Source organism: Uloborus diversus, chromosome 1, assembly GCF_026930045.1.
Source record: "Uloborus diversus isolate 005 chromosome 1, Udiv.v.3.1, whole genome shotgun sequence".
In the NCBI taxonomy this organism is placed as follows: Eukaryota; Metazoa; Arthropoda; class Arachnida; order Araneae; family Uloboridae; genus Uloborus; species Uloborus diversus.
The window spans coordinates 168,746,584-168,767,575 of NC_072731.1; the positions used below are offsets into that span (position 1 = coordinate 168,746,584).

Consider the following 20,992-nt stretch of genomic DNA (forward strand, 5'->3'; position numbering starts at 1 on the left):
TTTTCTAAGCCAATATTTTTATTTGGAGTGGAAGGGAGCAGTATACATAGCTACCAACTTGTATGATTTAACCGTAAGATTGTAAGATTTTCGAACGTTTTGTACAATTGTACTATCTTATGGCAGATTTGTACGATTTTTAGGAGTCTCTCTGGCGCGTTACACACCGCACATGAGTCATTCTATTTTGCTGTTATCACTCGCAGCGATGTGTTTGTTATGAGAATTACACATGGTGTTCGAAAGTTTGCTATTCATTTAAGTAGGACGAGACAGAGCTGCGTTTTTCTTTATCGGATAACAGCATGGAGAACATTTTAATCTGTTAGAGCTTAAAGAAAAACTATTGTTTTGAACAAGTGTTTGATAGACAATTTGTTGAAAGCTGTGAAGTCAGCAACTTTTCAAAGTTTTAGTTCAAAGAAATAAAAGTTTATTTATTTACTTACTTTTAAATTTAGTTATTTTATTTATTTATTTTTTTGCTTATAGAAGCACAGATTCAGTAAAGGTTAAGATTTGAAAATATTATCATACTTTAAATTTAAATATTTAGCTTTACAATGGTTAAAAAAGCGTAGAAATATAGCCACCGCATACATTGTAAGATTTTTTAAGTTGGTATTGTAGAGTATATTAATCGTTAACATTCCTTTGGGGGACTATAGAAATGAAAAGTTTAAAAAGATGAGCATTTGTAGCAAGGAGGGACCCTCAAGGTGGTACTCCCCCCCCCTAAAATATTTTAAAAATCATCAAAACAAACTGTTTTTTCTTTTTTTTCCAGTTTGTTTTCAATTGTACTTTTTGATGTACAATCATTTACTCTTCGATGTAAAATCCAAGTATTGGCTTCACTGCTATGAGCCCCATGTCCGAAAAAAGTTCATGTTGAAAAAAAAAAACTAAAAATAAATATAAATAAATAAATAAATAACTAAAATGAAATAAATATAAATTTTAAAAAATAATAAATCTTGAAGCACTGTTTGGCGCACATAAGTTGCATCACAGATCTTCTGTCACAAACCTTCCCGGATTATGTATATTTATTGAAGTTACGATCACACTGAAGATTACAAATGAAATTAAGTGTGCCTACAATTCAGCATTAATATCTTCTTTATATAAATAAAACACAAAATCCAAATGTATATGTATGGGAAGAATTCAGAAACTCTATGACCGATTTCATTAAAATTTTCAGTTTATCCAGTTTAGTGCTGGGAAGGTTTATAGACATTTTCAAAAAAAGTTTTGATGAATAGTTCTTTTTTTATTCAAAATTTACGTTTCGGACCAAAAAATGGATTTTCTATCAGGGCCAGACAAGGTCCGGTAAAAGGGCGCCAACCTTGACTCTCAAAAAGCACAAAAAAAAAAAAAAAAAAGACATAAAGGCCCACAAGTTCAAAGGGCTAAATAAAAATTTTAAAAAAGTCGTACAGGTTTGAGGGAGAAAAAAAAACAAAAAAACATGCGCACATGTTTGAGGGGAGGGCACAAAGAAAAGAAAACAAAAGCGCACATATTCAAGGGCACAAATGAAATAAAATGAAAAAAAAGGTTCCAGGGCAGGGGGGAGGGAGGACCCAAAGGTGATCATAGTTGAAAGTGCAAAAAAAAAAAAAAACCCAAAAGTGCTCAGGTTTGAAAGCGCAAAAAAAAACCAAGGGTGCATAAGATTTTTTAGTCCCATCAAGGGAAATATGTGGAGACACAATCATGTTAGTTAAGGCAGTGACTGATAGACATCGGTAAACGATATTTAACCACGTTCTCATTCCTTATGCAGGCATCGCAGCGTTCCTATATTCCTATATTTTCCTATATTTCTGAAAAAGGTTCCTATTTTCCTATAATTCCTATATTTTCCCATATTTTCAGTTTCCGCTTCCTTTTTTTTTTTTTTTTTTTACTTTTCCCCCGACTTTTTGCTACTGCATTTCCGCGAGCGACGCGCAGACGCCATTTTATCTAAGCAGGGCTCCCAAATGGTCCGCTTTTCCCGCCAAAGTTCGTTTTTTATGGTAAAGTCCGCTTTAGACCGCTTTTTAACATTTCAATCTGATTAGTCCGCTTTTACATAGTTTTTACTTAAATATCACATTTTAAAAGTTTTTTCATTTCGTTAAAAGTTACTGTACATCCAAACACGCCGCCGCAGCGCGTGTTAAACCAAGTTCGTACGCCCATTAAAAAAACCTTGAAAGGTTATTGGGAAAAAAAGGTCTTTTTTTTATTGGAAAAAAAAGGTCTTTTTTTTCAAGTGCTTGAAAACCTTGAAAATGTATGAAAAGTTTCTTTATTGCTTGAATTCTTTCAAAAATCATTGGATTGTATTTCAATAGTGACATTTTCTGAACATATATATATTCGGTTTGATTTATCGCGAAAAATTGCTTTCGTGTTTAAGGTTTCAATCCCTTTGCATCTTGTTAATATTTTGATGTTTTTACAATCCAAAGTGATTTTGACATGACCTTAGCTTAGCTTATTTTTCGTTTAATTTCAATAATTAACGAAGGAATTATTTTGGAAACTATGGCAACATTGAACTTACTCGGATTTCGCGGAAAAATGCTTCTCGCGTTTGAAATTTCAATCCTTTTGCATCTTGTAAATATTTTGATGCGTTCCACAATTGGAAGTTATTTTAACATATGCTACCTTAGTTTAGTTTATTTTTCGTTTAATTTTGGTAATTAAAGAAGGGAAAAATTTGGAAACCATGACAACATTGAACTTATTTGTACTTCGCGGAAAATTGCATCTCGCGTTTGAAATTTCAATCCTTTTGCATCTTGTGAACATTTTGATCTTTTTGACAATTGGAAGTTATTTTGACATATGCTGATATAGATTAGCTTATTTTTCATTTAATTTCAATAATTAACGGAGGAATTATTTTGGAAGCCATGGCAACATTGTACTTACTCGGATTTCGCGGAAAAATGCTTCTCGCGTTTGAAATTTCAATCCTTTTGCATCTTGTAAATATTTTGATGTGTTCCACAATTGGAAGTTATTTTGACATATGCTACGTTAGTTTAGCGTATTTTTCGTTTAATTTCAATAATTAACGAAGGAATTATTTTAGAAACCACAGTCACATTGAACTTATTTGTACTTCGCGGAAAATTGCATCTCGCGTTTGAAATTTCAATCCTTTTGCATCTTGTGAACATTTTGATGTTTTTGACAATTGGAAGTTATTTTGACATATGCTGATATAGATTAGCTTATTTTTCATTTAATTTCAATAATTAACGGAGGAATTATTTTGGAAGCCATGGCAACATTGTACTTACTCGGATTTCGCGGAAAAATGCTTCTCGCGTTTGAAATTTCAATCCTTTTGCATCTTGTAAATATTTTGATGTGTTCCACAATTGGAAGTTATTTTGACATATGCTACGTTAGTTTAGCGTATTTTTCGTTTAATTTCAATAATTAACGAAGGAATTATTTTAGAAACCACAGTAACATTGAACTTATTTTTACTTCGCGGAAAATTGCATCTCGCGTTTGAAATTTCAATCCTTTTGCATCTTGTGAACATTTTGATGTTTTTGACAATTGGAAGTTATTTTGACATATGCTGATATAGATTAGCTTATTTTTCATTTAATTTCAATAATTAACGGATGAATTATTTTGGAAGCCATGGCCACATTGTACTTACTCGGATTTCGCGGAAAAATGCTTCTCGCGTTTGAAATTTCAATCCTTTTGCATCTTGTTAATATTTTGATGCTTTTTACAATCCAAAGTGATTTTGACATGACCTTAGCTTAGCTTATTTTTCGTTTAATTTCAATAATTAACGAAGGAATTATTTTAGAAACCACAGTAACATTGAGCTTATTCGGACTTCGCGGAAAATTGCTTCTCGCGTTTGAAATTTCAATCCTTTTGCATCTTGTTAATATTTTGATGCTTTTTACAATCCAAAGTGATTTTGACATGACCTTAGCTTAGCTTATTTTTCGTTTAATTTCAATAATTAATGAAAGAATTATTTTTGAAACCATGGCAACATTGAACTTACTCGGATTTCGCGGAAAAATGCTTCTCGCGTTTGAAATTTCAATCCTTTTGCATCTTGTAAATATTTTGATGTGTTCCACAATTGGAAGTTATTTTAACATATGCTACCTTAGTTTAGTTTATTTTTCGTTTAATTTTGGTAATTAAAGAAGGAAAAAATTTGGAAACCATGACAACATTGAGCTTATTCGGACTTCACGGAAAATTGCATCTCGCGTTTGAAATTTCAATCCTTTTGCATCTTATAAATATTTTGATGTGTTCCACAATTGGAAGTTATTTTGACATATGCTACTTTAGATTAGCTTATTTTTCATTTAATTTCAATAGTTAACGAAGGAATTATTTTGGAAACCACGGTAACATTGAACTTACTCGGACTTCGTGGAAAATTGCTTTTTGTGTTTGAAATTTCAATCTTTTTGAATCATGTAAATGTTGAAATATTTTTCCCAATCGAATGTTATTTTCCCATATGCCACCTTAGATTAGCATGTTTTATGTTCAATTCAGTAGAAAATAAATGTTTTATGGGAAACATGCCAACTTGGTTCGTGAAAATATGCTTCTGTGAGCTTTCAATAGTTTTGCATCTTATAAATATTTTTATATTTATGACAATTAGAAGTTATTTTGACATGATACATTTTAATTTTTATTTAAATAACTAAAAAATTAATAATTTTTGTGTTTAATTCGAGTTTATTTAGTTTTTCAAACTTAATTTTGATTATTCTTTGCTTATTTTCGTTTATTACTGTTTTTTTGTGGGGGGGGATATTAAATTTAAATAATTGAGTACATAGCATTTTAAAGTAGCATTTGTATATGAAACAAAGTTGAAGTATGTAATTTCATCAAGTTGAATTTGTGTACATTATTTCATTGTCGTGATGCCTGCTGTTGTTCTCATGTGCCAGCTAGGCTTGCAATTTGGGGTGCGCTGCTTCATTTTTCCAACCGCACTGTCATTTGGTGTGAAGTCCGACTTCCACAGTACACACGTCATAAGGACCAGTTTATAGGGTAGGCAATTATTCACAGCATAACATTAGATTCACACAAAGAAAGGACAAAAGAAAGTACGTCCATGCCCGAGCCAGGATTCGAACCCGGACCTTCCTGTCGCAGTCAGACTTCTCTGACCACTAGACAAGGCAGGCGGCATGATGCCTGCTAAGGGGGGATTTGTTCCCCCCCATAAAAGTTCAAAGCACTCATGGCCCTGCAATCATGGAGTAATTTTTTAATGTAAGCTTTATGATTCTTGAAAATATACTTTGAATATGAAAATTGCAAAACTAAGCCTCATGTGATCTGCTTCCCTTTGTGATTGAGCATTTCAAACATTTTTAGGAAAACTTTGAATTCAGTAGATCTGTTTGGTGTGTGATAGATTCATATCGGTTGTGAAGGGTATAATGCTATTAAGAAGCATTACAAGACAGAAAAACACAAGAATAATTTTAAACTAAGGAAAGTTGAAGCACAGCTTCATCTATCCTTCTGTGGGACTACCAGCAACCCCCCCCCCCTCCCATCCAAATGTTTGTGTAAATAATATTATTATTCAATGGATAAAAAGAACAGTTGTGCAGAAGATAAAGGAATTGTATCATTAAAAATCTCAGTATTATGGTTAATTAACAAATTATCTTCATGGATTTAGCAGCAGGCAGCTAATTTGCCTTTTGGTGCTTCCTTGAAATTAAATGAATGGTCTTCCCAAGGTCATCTTTTTAATCCTAACTGGTCCTCTTTAGTCCTCTTTTTAATTGAAAATGGTCTCCTTCCTTTTCTAAAGCTAAAATGTGTTGAGTGCCCTGTACCGTGTTTCTTCCTGAGTGGAGCAGCGTTTGACTTTAGCTCGTCTCTGCAGCTCAATTCTGAGCCCATGAAGCTCCTGCGCAAGTCCTCAAAACTTCACTTTCGAACTCGGCGTCGATGAACTTGGGCGATCATGATGGGCGCATGGGCTGTGTAGGTTTTGATGATGTCATTCTAGGAAGGGCTCTCCGGCCACTTACCGTTTCAGGTCTCCACACGCACGATTTTTTTTCTTTTTTCGGAACTTTGCGTTTGGCTACGGTTGCAATTATTGCTACTTGCGGGATAGCTCATCTCAACTTCGATTGTTTTGGTTTTAATTGTGTGGAATGTAGGTGCTGCAGTTCGCGTATCAACTAAACGTTCATTTTAATAATAATGCCTCCGAAGAGGCCACACAGCCAAGTTTTCAAAAAAGAATACGCAAAGCTGTTCTCGATTTTAAAAGAATTGAGGAAGTCGGAAAGACATGCACTTTGGGTCCGCTTTGCGGCCCCTTCACAAATTTACGCATTGTAAAAGCGGCCCCATTCACAAAATTCCACATTCAAAAGCAGCTCATTCACAAAATAAATATACAAACAACATAATAGGGTAAATCTGGAGCTATCATTTTTTTTCCAACCGGAAAGCTACCGGACCAGCAGCTACGTGTGAAACATAGTCGCCATATTTGGTCATTCACGAATGGAATCAGACAAGATGCTTAAGTGCTTAAAATTCTAAGAACAAAGCAGAATTGTATTTTTAGACTTATTTATGCGTATGTATTGCACTTATGTCAGGTAGTGATATTACATGTTTTTAATCAAATAGTAGTGCAGTCGAACCTGTTTATCTCGAACCTGCCTATCTCGAAAACCTCTCTGTGTCGAAGTTTTTCATTTTCCCTGCACATAAAGTATTAATTCAATGTTTTCCCCCATGTTTGTCTTGAATGAAATTTTCTGAAAACCTGCATAACTCGAATTTCGACTTAAGTGTCTTTCTTGAATTCCATCCACAACAATCTTTATTGACTGGAATTTGGAGACAGAAAGCACTTTTCTTAATATAAGCAGTCACATAATCCTCCAGAATTAAAACTTTATGTACAAAAAGCAAGTTTTCCAGCAATTAAATCCATTCTGAAACTGAGAGGAAGGGGACATTGTTGATTAGTAAAATTGCTCCCAAAGTTTTACTTTCGAGTCATTGCTCCAATTACTTATTTTTAGAACTTTTTTCAAAACTTCTGTATCTCGAAGCCTCCATATCTCGAATTTTTCTTATGTGCCGTAAAATTCGAGATAGACAGGTTCGACTGTATTGCATTTTGAAAAAAAAAATGTCCTACTGGTCTGCCTTGTTATAAAAATTCCTGTATGTCCTCTTTTTTTTATTTTCAAAATGTTCCTATATTATTTCGAAAAATTTCTATATTGTTTGCAAAAAATTCCTATATTTTCCATCGAATTCCAATATTTTTTTCAGAAAATTCCTATATTTTCTATCCAATTCCTATATTTTTTTCAGAAAATTCCTATATTTTCCTATATTTTTGTTGGCAAATGTCACTTCTACCCCTGCTTATGTAATGTAATATAAAATCGACTTTATTCAAATTAGATTAACTTCTCAACTCTTTCGGCATGTGTAAAGTTTCAGTTTTAGGTTGGCATCCTTTGATGCCCAGTCATATGCAAATGAGGCAAGTATAAATAGTGAACAATTCCAATCGTTCTCTGTCTTTTGTGTTCGTCAGCCTCTTATGTGTTAGGTCCGGTATGTGTTGGGGTCCGGTAGGTGTTTGGCTTGCGGGTTCAGACTGGCCTGTGGGCCAATGCGTCCTAGAACCTCCTCTGTGTGCATTCGTTTTTTTGGCTCCCTCAAACCTGTGCGGCTTTGTTTACTTTATTTCTTTTTGGCGCCCTTGAACCTGTGCTCCTTCATTTTTTCACGCTCTCAAACCTGTTTGCTTTCATTTATTTTTGCACCTTTAAAACCTTTGCGCCCTTGAACCCCAGTTCTTCCGTACCCTTTGGTAGTTAAGGTTGGCACCCTCTTGGGGGACCCAGTCCGCCCCTGCCTGCTTGTTGATCTTTGATTTATAATCCTCTCTAACGAGATTGTCCTCTCTCTTCTTGTTTTTCTCCGTCAGCGGCAGTGATAATGGTCCTCATGCATGTCAGTATCCAGTATTTCGTGCTCGTGCCTCAACGAGAACAATTTCCTGAGACAAGTTAGAACTGAAGAGTAAAAAAAAAACATTTTGAAGTTGATTTAGTGATACATTCTAGTAAAGAACCGCCTTATTTTTTTTTTTTTTTAAAAAGGCTTTTTGCTGTTAAAGTAGTGTTACAGAATTTACAGCCCCTAGCAAAGTGCTACCTGGGGGGAGCGCCCCCTTTGACCCCCCCCCCCCTAAGCTACACCATTGATCAGTTTTGTTCAAATTGACTTTTTATAACCAGATGTTGAGCAAACCTAACCTGTAAGGGTTGTAATGCTGGGATAAGGGTTTGCATTGCTTATCCTTCACAATACTGCAAGGTTAGGTTTGCCCCAGCTATATAGGCTAATCCTAGTCATTTTATTAGTCCTCAATGAAGATCAATGGCCCTCTTAAAAACTCTAATTACACAGCCTCTTCCGAAAAGCAGTTCCAAGTGCCCACAGCCTTTATAAAGTAGCAATTTTCCTTAATTTCTAGGTATGCCTGAGATTTGAATAGCTTAAAGCAATGACCCCTTCTCCTGTTCTGTGAAGAAATTTAACCCATTCACCTCTTTCATTTTGATGCTGAATCATGTCCCCTCCAACTCTACTTTACTCCAGGGTATACATATTAAGCCTCTCCCATATTATTCTATTTGACTTTTTAAAACCTTGGTTTTGTAAAATAACTAAACTATTTTTTTAGAAATATAGTTTTTGTTTCAATTTTGCTTTTCGTATAAGCTAAGTCGGTTCAAATTATCACATCGTTACGTAAATTCTATTCCCATTTTCTATATTTATAGTGCACCCCAAAGCAGAATGCTACTAAACTTGTGACATATGTTGCAGAACAGATGCCTGAGCTGCAGAATCAGGGAGGCTAAAAGGAAGGAACCTCATCTCCTTAGGCAGTGGAGCGAAAAAGTGACCGGCTTATTCCATCGCCACTGGTGCCGCTAGTGTTTCATCTCTCGCAGTTCGTTCGACTGATTTAAAGTTAAAGGAGAATTTCACTTGACTAACCCCGAGTATTCAACAGGGTGGATGCCGACAGTTAGCTAGTTTGGGGCCATTGATACGAAAAATTGGTTGGAACTCGATAATCCCACGCGGTCATCATGATGGAAACTAATAATCTTCAGCAATCTCATCCTAAAATCACTTTCTTTCTTACATTTACTCTAGAACCTAGAATTTTTCTATAACCCTGAACCTATAAGAAAAATTGATTTGAATTTTGACATCTTGAATTCAAATTATGTTTTTCGCAATCACAAGTGTGTGTATGTAGGCATGTGTGTTTGTGTGTGGGGGTATGTGTGTTTGTGTGTAGGGGTATGTGTATGTGTGTTTGTCTGCGTGCTGGCATAAGTGTGTGGGTAGTTGTGTATATGAATGTGTGTATGTGTGTGTGGGGGGGTGTATGTGTATGTGTGTGTAGGCATATGTGTTTGTGTCAGTGTGCAGGCATGAATGTGTGGGTAGTTGTGTGTATGTGTGCGTGCGTGTGTGTGTGTTGCTGCGTATGTATGCGCGTGTGTGTAGGACATGGATGCAACCTGGAGACGGCTTTCGCTATAGGAGCAGCATCGTGAGGAGCCGGTCGACGGTGAAAGGGTGCGGAGGGTGGCGGTGGGAAAATAAAAAGATAGGACATCAAAACCGTCAAATGAGAACAATAAGTAATCATGATTGCTCAAAAAACCTTGCAAGGTAATGTGCAAAATTATCAGTTAGAGACCGATCTGCAAAGTCATGAAATAAAATTCGGCTTATCGAAAATAAATAACATACATTCCCATTCAGTTTGATGGGAATAAATATTCACTTCCGCTAGTCGAACTTTTTGACTCATCGAAGTTTGACTTACAGAAGTTTTACCGTATTTTTAAGAGATAAATTTTAACTTTTGCCACAATAATGTGCACAAATACCTGACAAAACTCCACAGGTAGTACATTTTTTTGTTCTTGTGAAGAAAAAAATAGCTTTCTGTAATTCATCTATTCCGAAAAAAAAATCTATAAATTAATGAAGAGAGCTGTAATTAACAGTTAGTTTCAAATTTGGCTGTTTTTATTCATTTATATGCATAAATGTCAACAGAAGCCAAGAAATGCAATTGTATACAATATAGGATTACGTCAACTATTAAATAAAACATTCTCAGGCAATTTTAATCAGAGAAGTAATTGTTATTTCTCTGCGCTTGATTTAAGTAAATTTGAAGAAGAAAAAAGCAAAACAAATTATTCTAATGAAAATTATATGTTAAACAGTTCAATCTTAATTTCAATTGAATTCTCTACATGAGTGCGTTCCTGAGTTTTTGTACTACAGTGGAGTTTCCATTATTTAAGTTAAGCATGCGTGAAATTTAATAAATAAGAGGCAAAAGGATATGGAAACATAACTAGAAGAAAACAAAATTAGTGATATAAATGCTAAAACTTTAGTTGTTCATTGCTATGCCCCTTTCTGTTTCTTTAAATGAAAAACTTTAAAATCAAGTCCTCTCATTTACTCTTAAAATTAAATGTATAGTACTCAGAAAAATTACGGAAACTGGATCGTAATTTACGGGTTTTATTGGGAGAAATTTTTTTTTAAAGCCAGCTAAAATCATTTTTAGTTTCATGGCAAATGAGCAAAAGAGCCATATCAAAAACAATATACAAAATAGAACACAAATTGCACAACACATAACAAGAAGGAATGCTCACTAAAGTCGTAGCATTTCAAGTCAAGTTTTTAAAAGATTGCTTCATAAACACAAATTAAACACATCGAATGTAAAATATGCCAAAAACCTAGGGTAGAGTAAAGTAAGAAAAGCAACGTCAAAAAAAGCAAATCGCCAATTACAGCAGACACGTGTTTTGGCGTTACAGGGAACGCCCTTTTCAATGCAAAAAGTAATGAGCTTATGGATGAAAAGACATTTTGTCGGATGTCTTTTCATAAGCTCATTACTTTTTGCATTGAAAAAGGCGTTCCCTGTTACGACGAAGCACGTGTCTGCTGTAATTGGCAATTTGTGCTTTTTTTTATGTTGCTTTTCTTACTTTACTGTTCAGAACAAAAGTATTTATTTATCTTAGAGTAAAGTATTTATTCTATGCTTCTCTGAACAGCTTTCATGGCCAAAGTAGTTTAATATTTCCAAATATACAGGTGATAATTTTCAAAACACACTTATTTACAATGCTTCGCTACGAACCAAAAGATATAAACAGTGCGAGAGATGAAACTGTAGTGGCCTCTGGCGGAAGTGGAATTTTGTTGTCGAACTGCTAACATGAAGATTCGTCTCTTTCCTTTTACGCCCTGTGCAGAACAATTCTGTTGAAATGTGAGAGGAAACTCAGACAAATTTTCTGCAAAAATTCTACAGATTTCTGTGAAATTTGTGTAGAAAATGTGTCCAAACTGCTGATTTTCTACAAATATCTTCCAACTAAAGGTAAAGTTTTTCAAATTCCACATATTTCTTTAAATTCGAAAAAAATCCAAAATTCTCGCAAATTATGATATTTCGGCTGAAAGCTCGCGAAAAATGTTGAATTTGATAAGGCATCTGCCGAAACTTTAGATTTATTTTGATTTTAAAGAAATCAGCAAAATCCTATCTTGGGCTGGAAGATATTTGTAGAAAATCTACAGTTTCTGCAGAATTTTCATATTTTAAATCTAAAAAGATTCTGATTTTTCTAGTGCTTTTGGCTCCCCTTTTCTTGATTTTTCCCAATTGATCTTAATCACTGCAATTTCCTCCAGAAACATATGTTTTGGAAACATACCAACATCGAAACACGTCCATCACCGAAAATTGAGTGTCTTTTTTGACATTTCAATCCTTTTGCATCCTGATAATATTTCAACTATTTAGAAAGTTATGAAGTAGTTTTAATATATGCTCCCCTAACTCAACTCATTTTATTTATTATTTTAGTTATTTATTTAATAACATTACTTTCATTCCACCTTCATGTCAAAAAAAAATTAACCAAAAACAACGTGGGCTGAATTTTTATACCTTGATTTAAATTTTTATAAAATTTTGTTTCTATTAATTTTAGAAAGCATATAAAACATTTTTGGAAAATCTCAGTTGGTTTAGGTTCCACATAGCAACAGTAGATTTTTAAAAACGAAAAAAAACCTCTATGAAACAGTTCTTGATTTAGGGCTCCCCATTTGTGGAAAAGGGCACGTTGGTTGCTTGTGTATACAATGCTTGAAACACTTGCAGCACAATTTTGGTCAAATGATTTTACGTTGCAGAATGTCATCAAGTATTCTGCTTTGAGGATAGTCCACTATTATGCAGTGCATATTAAATTCGATTTAAATAATATGCATTTGCAAATTGGCTTGATTTCACAGTTGATAAATTTTTTAGTGAATTACTAATACTTAAAATCAAATGTTTTTGTAATCTTTGAAAATATCAAAAACAAGTTTAGTTCTCAGAGTTTTGAATTAAAAAATAAATGAAATAAAGGATTAAATTTTGAGTTGTAAAATTGCTCTTTTATACTTGTTGACGGAAAGAGTTATGCCGCTTTTTTTCTTTCATTTAAGCTTGATTGTTGAATATGCATCACTTGACACTTTTAATCTTTTTGAGGTAAACCAGGCAACGTATCTAGTTTTTTAAAATTTTTTTAATTTGATATAAATTACGAATAATAGTTACCATTGAAAGAACACTAGTTTAATTTTTAAAACAACAAGTTCCCTCCCTCTAAAGATGTGTTTATTAGGGAGAGAGATTGAGCAAAAATGCCTTCCTTCATTTAATCATTTTTTGGAATTCAGATAGTACTTTTGTTTTTTGCGGAAAATGCTACCGTGGTGGAAACTAGCATATATCACACACCTAGTACAGCACTGCCACATCTGCAAAAACATCATAAATCATCAGAAAAATCAATCTGCAAAAACATCGTAATCTTCATCAGAAAAATCAATTTTAATGTAATGCGCCATCGACTAAACACACAATGATAACACATTGACGCGTCTCAAAAATAAGGTTTTTTTTTTTTTTCCATTTGTGGCTGTCTTGCATTTTAATAGAACTAATAAAAAAGCTCCAGGACATTGTATATACTGAAAATGGACATTTTATGATTTGTGGAAGGGTTTTATTATTCGTGCGATATCCTGATAGTATGAATCGTTTCAGCTCTCATTCTTTACTTCTTTTCTTTAGTTTAATATTATTTCATCTTTTAATTTTAAACTTAAAATGTTACTTAAAATGTTATTGTCCATATGCAGAGGAGTTACACCATGTGATAATTGCAAGAAGATGGTGTTCATTAGCTATGGATAAAAAAATTTTATCACAGTAAACATTTTTCCTCGCCTCCTTACATGCCGAAAAATGTTTATGTTTTTGGAATTTGTGCCATTTCTTGTCATGGACAGTCGTGAAATTTATATTTTAATCTTACTTAGAAATGGGTTAAAATACTATTGAAACATTTAGAGTGAGTATTTGGTCAAGATTTTTTTTTTTTTCTGTTGGTTGGTTTTCAGATTACTTTGAAAATAAAATAGAGGTTCCTTCAAAAATTTTAAACATTGAAAATTCTTATACTAATGATGCTTATCTTATGTAGTTTAGCTTCAAGAATTATATTCTTTTTATAGGGATGAACATTTTTCTCATTCAAAGAATTGCATGTTTGCAAAATTACACAAAGCTCAAAAAGACTTAACAATTTCTGAAATATATGCAATTGAAGCTGAAAGAAAGGCCAATAAAGTTGTAAGTACTTCTTACTTCTATATAAAAAACGACGTAAATTTAGTTTTGTAATTAAAAAAAAAAAGTTGCTTTTACCTCTTTCTGTGTGAATTTTGTACAGCAAACGTACACCCACTGTAAAATATTGCAAGGGGGCGGGGGGCTTGCCCATAGCAAGATCCCCCCTAGAAAAGGGAGAAATTATCCCTCAAAACACTCCCTTAAAAATTTCAATGCACACCATGACCCCCCCCCCCTCCCCAAGTGGGTACCCCTGTGTACAGTAAAGTAGGTTAGTTGCATGTCTTTGTAATCTTAATCAGTTTTGGCATGATTATTAAAATTTCAGTGGAACAAGCTAGATGGCTTTTGAAAGTTACTGAAAGTTTAAGTCTAAAATGTGATCAAGGTCTAAGATGTAAATAAATTTGTTTCTACGTAAACAATGAGATTGAAGTATTTTAAAGTAAAATCCTGGTATTATTCGGGAGCAGATAGGTGAGAAATTTAATCGGCAACAAGAAGTAGAAGGAAGCTTTTTGGGTAATTCCATCTCAAATCAACCAATGGTCAAAACGTCATGTCTTTAGATTTTGCTCATTTTTTGTTCCAATGGAGTATTACCACAACAGAGAAAATATACAGAGTTTTGGATTTTTTCACTCATTTGTTTTCGAATTATAATATTTTAAAGTTTTGACGAAGTTGAAAATTTTTCCTGACGTGTTTTCTTTAAACGGCCGTAATTAAAAAACTATTTGACTCAAAGAGTTAAAACTGGTAGTGTTTTGTTCTGTATTTAATAAGGTTTCATAAAATATATAACATGACCTACTTCTACTTTTTTCTTTTTTTTAAACATTTTTTTGAAAAAAAAAAAATTTAATTTAAAAAAACTCAAAATCGAAATTTTAAATTTTTTTGAAAAAAAATTATGTTATTAAGTCTTACTTTAGCAACATTTATGCAAAATTTCATGATGGCATTATTGTGGTAACATAAGAAAAAAAAATATTTCCTCTTTCAACATCTTTATTCAACAATTCATACTGCTTGATCAGCTGGATCATCCAAAGGGGGTGGAAGGATGGCAAAGACTGTGCCATTAAGATTTTTAAGGGGATGTTTAAGGGGGATTTTTCTCTGTAAAGAAGTTTCATCCCTGTGGGGGGGGGGGCTGTACAGTATTTGAGGAGGTGTTATTGGCACCCTTGGTTTGATTCCTTTATATATATATAGATGTTTATTTATACAGAAATATATATATATATATATATATATATATATATATATATATATATATATATATATATATATGCATATATGCAGGTTTTTTTTAAATAGCCAAGTATTAAAATTTATTAACTGAAAATATATTAGTCGACTTATCAATGGCAAATGGTCCGTAATCGAAAGTGTTGAAATAATTCGGTAAAGCAAAGGTCTCCAATCAACATTTTTTCAATCTTATGTTCATGGGTTGATACAGTAGAAGGGCTTGACCATCATGAGTCATGCTTCAGCACTTACATCCCTGCTACCCATCCCTAAGTAGCCACTTCCACTCATTAGCTGCCTGCTGTAACGAATCCTTAGGCTTTCTCCTGGTGTAATATGAAACTTGTCTGCTTTCTCCCACTACAGAGGCATTGAAATATTCAGTACTTTGTATGTTCTTGGACAGTGCACATTCTAAATTTTACTGCTTGCTTTCTTTGAGAATTTTTTTTCCATATTTTATTGTTATTTTAATGTTAAATTTATGCATATTTTTGTTGTTAAGAGCCAACTTTCAGTTGAAAATGGATAAACAATGGAGCATATTTTGCTGCAATCCATTTAAAAAGGAAGGACATTGGGTGAAAAAAGATCTAAGAACTGCAAGTTTGTGGATGACAACACTTAACATATGGCATTGAAGAAGGAATGAAAATTTGTACTGCTTGTCGCATACAATTAAGTAAGCAAAAACATTCCTCAGTTCCTGAAACTGATGATGTTATGAATGAGTTCAGCAAAGATACAAAACCAGGCTCTAGTACAGAGGATCCCGAGTTCATGAGCCCTCATAATGGGGATGTACAGTTTGAAGAATTTGTGGGCTATATTGCTTGTGCCTGTGACAGCAAATGGTGGATAGGATATGTAATTTCAGAAGATCAGGTAGAAGAAGAAATCCAGGTTTCTTTCCTTCATCGTAGCAAACCATCATCATCATTCATTTATCCAAGAAAAGCAGACATTTTGACCATTCCTAAAAATTTTGTTCTGTGCAAATTACATCCTGTCCCTGCTACAAGCAGGGCATACCAAGTCTCGAAAGAGGAGATGGCAAAAGCAATTGTAATCTTACATAAGAAGAAAGTATATCTATACTAGGACTTACAAATCGAGTTCTATAGTAGCAAAGTGAGTTACACACATCTCAAACTGCTTCTTAATGGGTTTAAAAAAATATTAAATTTTATATTGTAGCAGTTATGTATAAATAAAACTTAAATTTGCTTTTAAAATATGGCTAAAAAAGCTTCAGTAACTTTTAAATTGAAGTTTTCAAATTTAAATAAAATTTAGATTTTTTATTCAATAATAAATATTTTTTCACTAAAAAAATTGTTTGAACTTGTTAATATGCTTGTAATACTGCCAAGTACTTGTTTTTCTATGCAATAGTTCGGGTTTAAACTTTAACTACTTTTCATTAGAACAAATGTTTTTTACAAATAAAATTAATGCATCTGTTTGAAAGAGAAATTTTTTTTTTCTCCATGATACCACAAAAATGCCATCAGGAAATTTTGAATTTATGTTGCTTAAAGAAGACTAAGTACCCTGGTTTTTTTTTTTCAAGAAAATTAAAAATTTTGATTTTTAATTTTTACAAAATAATTTTTTTTTTAAATAAATGTTTTTTTTTTTTTTTTTTTTTTTTTTGTAGCTAGATTTTGTTATATATTTTTTTAAAACCTCTTAAAATACTGAAGAAAACAGCACAAGTTTTAACCTTTTAAGTCAATTAGTTCTTTGATAATAGCCTTTTAAAGATTACTAAACAATGTAAAATTTATGATGCTTCCAGAATTAAAAAAATTTATAACTTTGGAAAGAATTGTTGAAATAATTTGAAACTTCAGATTTGTCATAGACAGATAAAAAAATCATTACATTCTAAAACATTGACCTTAAAAATTTATTTTTTTATTGGTTGATTTGACGTGGCATGACCCATTAAAGCACTGATGAAAGAGGAAATTTTTTTTTTCTGCATGATACCAAAAGAATGCCATCTTGAAATTTTGAATAAATGTTGCTAACAAAAGGCTAAGTAACATATATTTTTTTCAAGAAAATTAAAAATTTCGATTTTGAATTTTTACAAATTAAAAAAAACTTTTTTAATAAAAAAATTAAAAAAACATTTTTTTTAGCAACTGGGCTTTGTTATATATTTTTGAAAACCTTATAAAAGACTGAACAAAACAGCACCAATTGTAGACTTCTAAGTCAAATAGTACTCTAAAAATAGCCCTCTTAAGATTTTAATCAATGCAAAATTTCGGATTCTTCCAAAATTTAAAATCGTATAACTTTGCAAAGAATTGTTGAAAAAATTTGAAACTTCAGTTTTTTCATCCTGGAGATAAGTATAATAAACAGACAAAAAATCATAACAATCCAAAGCATTGACCTTCGAAATTTATTTCTTATTGGTTGATTTGATATGGAATGACCCTTTTCTCTTAAAATGATTTGTTCTTGTTGGATGTTACTCCAATTTCTAGCATTAGCTTCATAGAGAGAACATGAAATAAAATAAGAAAGCAGAGCTTGAGCAATCTCAAGAACCTTCAAGACATGTAATTAAATATTCTATTTTGAGTGTGTACTACAACTCAAATTCAAAAAAATAGAATATCAGAACTGTTTGAACAAAACTTGTCCCTGAGTCAGGGAGAAATGAACGCATGCAAATTAAAAAGACTAAAACTCTTTATTCATGAATGGGTTAATCAATTTAAACAACTTTTCAGACAGAGGCGGATCTAGAGGGGGGCCATGGCCCCTCCCAAAGCCTTGTGATTGTAGAAATTTTTTTAAGAAAAAAAAATTATGAGAAGATAACAAAATTTAACACGTGTGTTTTACTGAAAAAGAAGCATAGGCCTTAATTGGGAGATAAATTATATCCCTACCCTCAAAACAAAACGTTTATTTCCAAAAATTTTCTCCATCTTTTACATTATTTCTTTATTCCAACTACAGACACTTGGACGATCTCTAAATGCTGCTGTTCTCAGAGTATACCTATTGTTCATAAGACCGAAGAGAGCTTAAATTTTCGTTTTTATGGCTTTAATTTCGAAACTAGGGGGAGAACCCCCTTTTCCCATGCCCTTTCACAAATGCCTTGATGTGCAGCAAAAAATAGCATTTTAAGTCTTTTATTTGGAAAAAATGTGAACGGAAACTAGTTTATCCAGACCTTATCAGTTAATTTGCTTAAAAGCAACTTAAATGAAATTTTTTGAAACTTCAATTACAAACGATCTTTGATAGGACCCCCTCCCTCCCTAGTTTATACCGTGATGATAGCTTTAAAAGGAGGTTTTTGGAGGAGCTCACGAATTTTCCATCCCTTTCTAAAATATGTATAAATATAGTTAAAAATCGAATTTTTAGAGACTCAAATGCAAAATATTTCTAGGAAGGAAGGATTCTAAGCACCTTCACTCTTCCTTAAATGTAAGCAAACATTACCTAAAGGTGCATTCTTGGGATGGACAGCTGAAGAGCTATAAGAGCATTCATAATGACAGAATATTTTGGTTTCTAAGCTTTATTTTCAAAAACTATTTTGGGGCCAGCATCTGAAACCGGACCTTTCTCGGTACATCATTAAAAACAGACAAAATGCGTTTTTAGTTTCCTAATTTTCAATAATTACTCGGCAATTTAAATTTTGAAAATTTTCAAAGAAGATTCCTAAATCCCATAACCTCATCTAATGTCTCGATACACCGAAAATTGAGTTTTTAAAACTTCATTTTAATAAAATTTCTGGGGAGTTCGGAGTTTGTTTAAAATTTTCGGATGGCCCCTCCCAAAACAATCGGCTGGATCCGCCACTGTTTTCAGACATTATTCTAACAAAGTATGGATCATTAACACATTGGAAAAATAGATAGATTTTTTATATGGGTCAAATAATTAGAATAATCTATTCATTCAAGGTTAATTTTAAAAAGTAGCGGAAATATTTGCATACCTGTTGCCCTATAGTTTGTCACAAGTATGGAGCTTGGCGCCTGGATAATTTTACGCTCTTTTAAAAGCCTTTTATTGCTCAAAATGGGTCGTCAAGGTGAAAATAGAAAAACGAAGTTATATATTGTATCATTTCTTGAAGTTAGAAAAAAAAAAATATCCAATTCAATTCAAATTAACGTTTTACAATCTATGGTATGTAAGATTTTAAAGGAATGTAAAAGAACTGACCAACTAAAAAGTAATCGAAGTAAACGAGGTAAAAAACACCTGGCAGAGATGAACCAAAGTTGAAGTAAATTGTACAAAATAATCGTTGAAAAATTCTTTTTTTTTTTTTTCATAAGTGTGGGACAGAATGTATAGTTACTTAATCCATGCCAACTACACTTGGACGGTTGCATAAACTGCAGTTTTAATTTTGAATCTACGAAGTAAGACCAAAGATAAAGATGAATCAGAAACGTGCACGGCTCTGATGGAGCAAAGAGAAGCTCAAACAGGGACAACAAGGTTGGAAAAGTATTATATTCTGTGATGAATCCTTTTTCAAATATTTAAACAAAAACAGGTGTTCGGGTTTGACTTTTAAAAAGTCTTGTGTAAGACGTTCTCTCCACTTTGACACATCCTTCTTGGTTTGTAAGTGCATGAGGGCTGCTGGAATTGGGAATTTATATGTTTCTTAAAATAAAACAACACGTGACTTCCCCTGTTTATCAATAATACTGCACGATACTTCATCTGAGGCACAGCAGTTACACATTTATTGACACATTTTATCTTTCAACAAGATTCGACTCCGTGTCACATCTCTAAATCGACTCATAGATTTCAGAAAGATGAATTTTGGTATTAAACTGGTCAAGCAACTCTACCAATCTCAATACGATCAAGAATTTGGTACCGTCAAATCTAAAGAATGCGGTTTAAGACCTGGTGCCCTTGAACAAACTTGAGCTTGTTGCCGCATTGAAGAGGGTATGGAAACTGTCAGAAACGATTAATGAAAACAGATGGTAGAATCCGTAAGAAAATGGAGTAAAGCATTGAATCCGGCAAAAAATGGCGTATTCTAGTGTTGATATTGTTTCTTTTAAAAGTGTTTTTCCCCCTTTAATTTCAATATTCTAATTTTTTGATTCAATGTAACTATAAATCATTATAAACTTTTGAATTCTTCTATCTAAGATTATTTTTAATTGATTATATTTGAAATGAAATGCACACTTTAAGGGCTAAGAAAGGAGGCACATTCATTTAAATACCTAATTTGACTTATATTTAGTTAGAATAAACTTTTTTCCAAGAAGTGGGAAGTACAGTTGGCTCTCAGTTTAACGACTTTCAAGGGACCACAAAAAATCGTCCTTAAGTAGAAAGCGTCCTTAAATAGAATACTTTTAACACTACAGTGGACCATCTGGGACCGTGAAACGCCGTCGTTAAACAGAGAGCCAACTGTATTATTTTGAATTTCGGTTGTATAGCTCATCTACTTTGGTAAGTCAAGATTAATTTTACCAATGGTTGGCCAAATGCTACATTCAATGGGCTTATAACTCTGACATTACACACATTTAGGAGGACCTCTGAGTTGACATTCATATTCAATTTTTTTTAAAAATAATATTTCACCTTGAGCATTTCTGAAAATTTTACATTAAGGTTTCTTGATTTTTCAATTTTTTTCTGAAAAGATCTATTTAAAATATTCTTCCATGCCATGGTGAAGGAACCTACTCACCAAAGGTCCTTTGTATAATGAGAAAGATGTTAAAGGCAAAGTAACCTGTAACCCCCCCCCCCCCCCAAAGAAAAAAAGAAAGCATCATAACACATGTATTCCAAACACATGTAAACAGCTTTTCTTTCTTGTTTAACCCATTTCAT

General features: G+C 32.9%; 1 protein-coding gene across 1 annotated transcript in view; it reads left to right on the top strand.

Annotated features, from left to right (window-relative positions):
* Window positions 1-20,992, top strand: part of LOC129216989 (baculoviral IAP repeat-containing protein 5-like) — an 84,545-nt gene that overhangs the window by 3,599 nt on the left and 59,954 nt on the right. Inside the window, exons 3-4 of the mRNA XM_054851216.1 lie at window positions 13,738-13,859; window positions 15,816-15,997. Coding sequence (XP_054707191.1) covers window positions 13,738-13,859; window positions 15,816-15,997 — 304 coding nt within the window. The remainder of the gene's footprint in view (window positions 1-13,737; window positions 13,860-15,815; window positions 15,998-20,992) is intronic.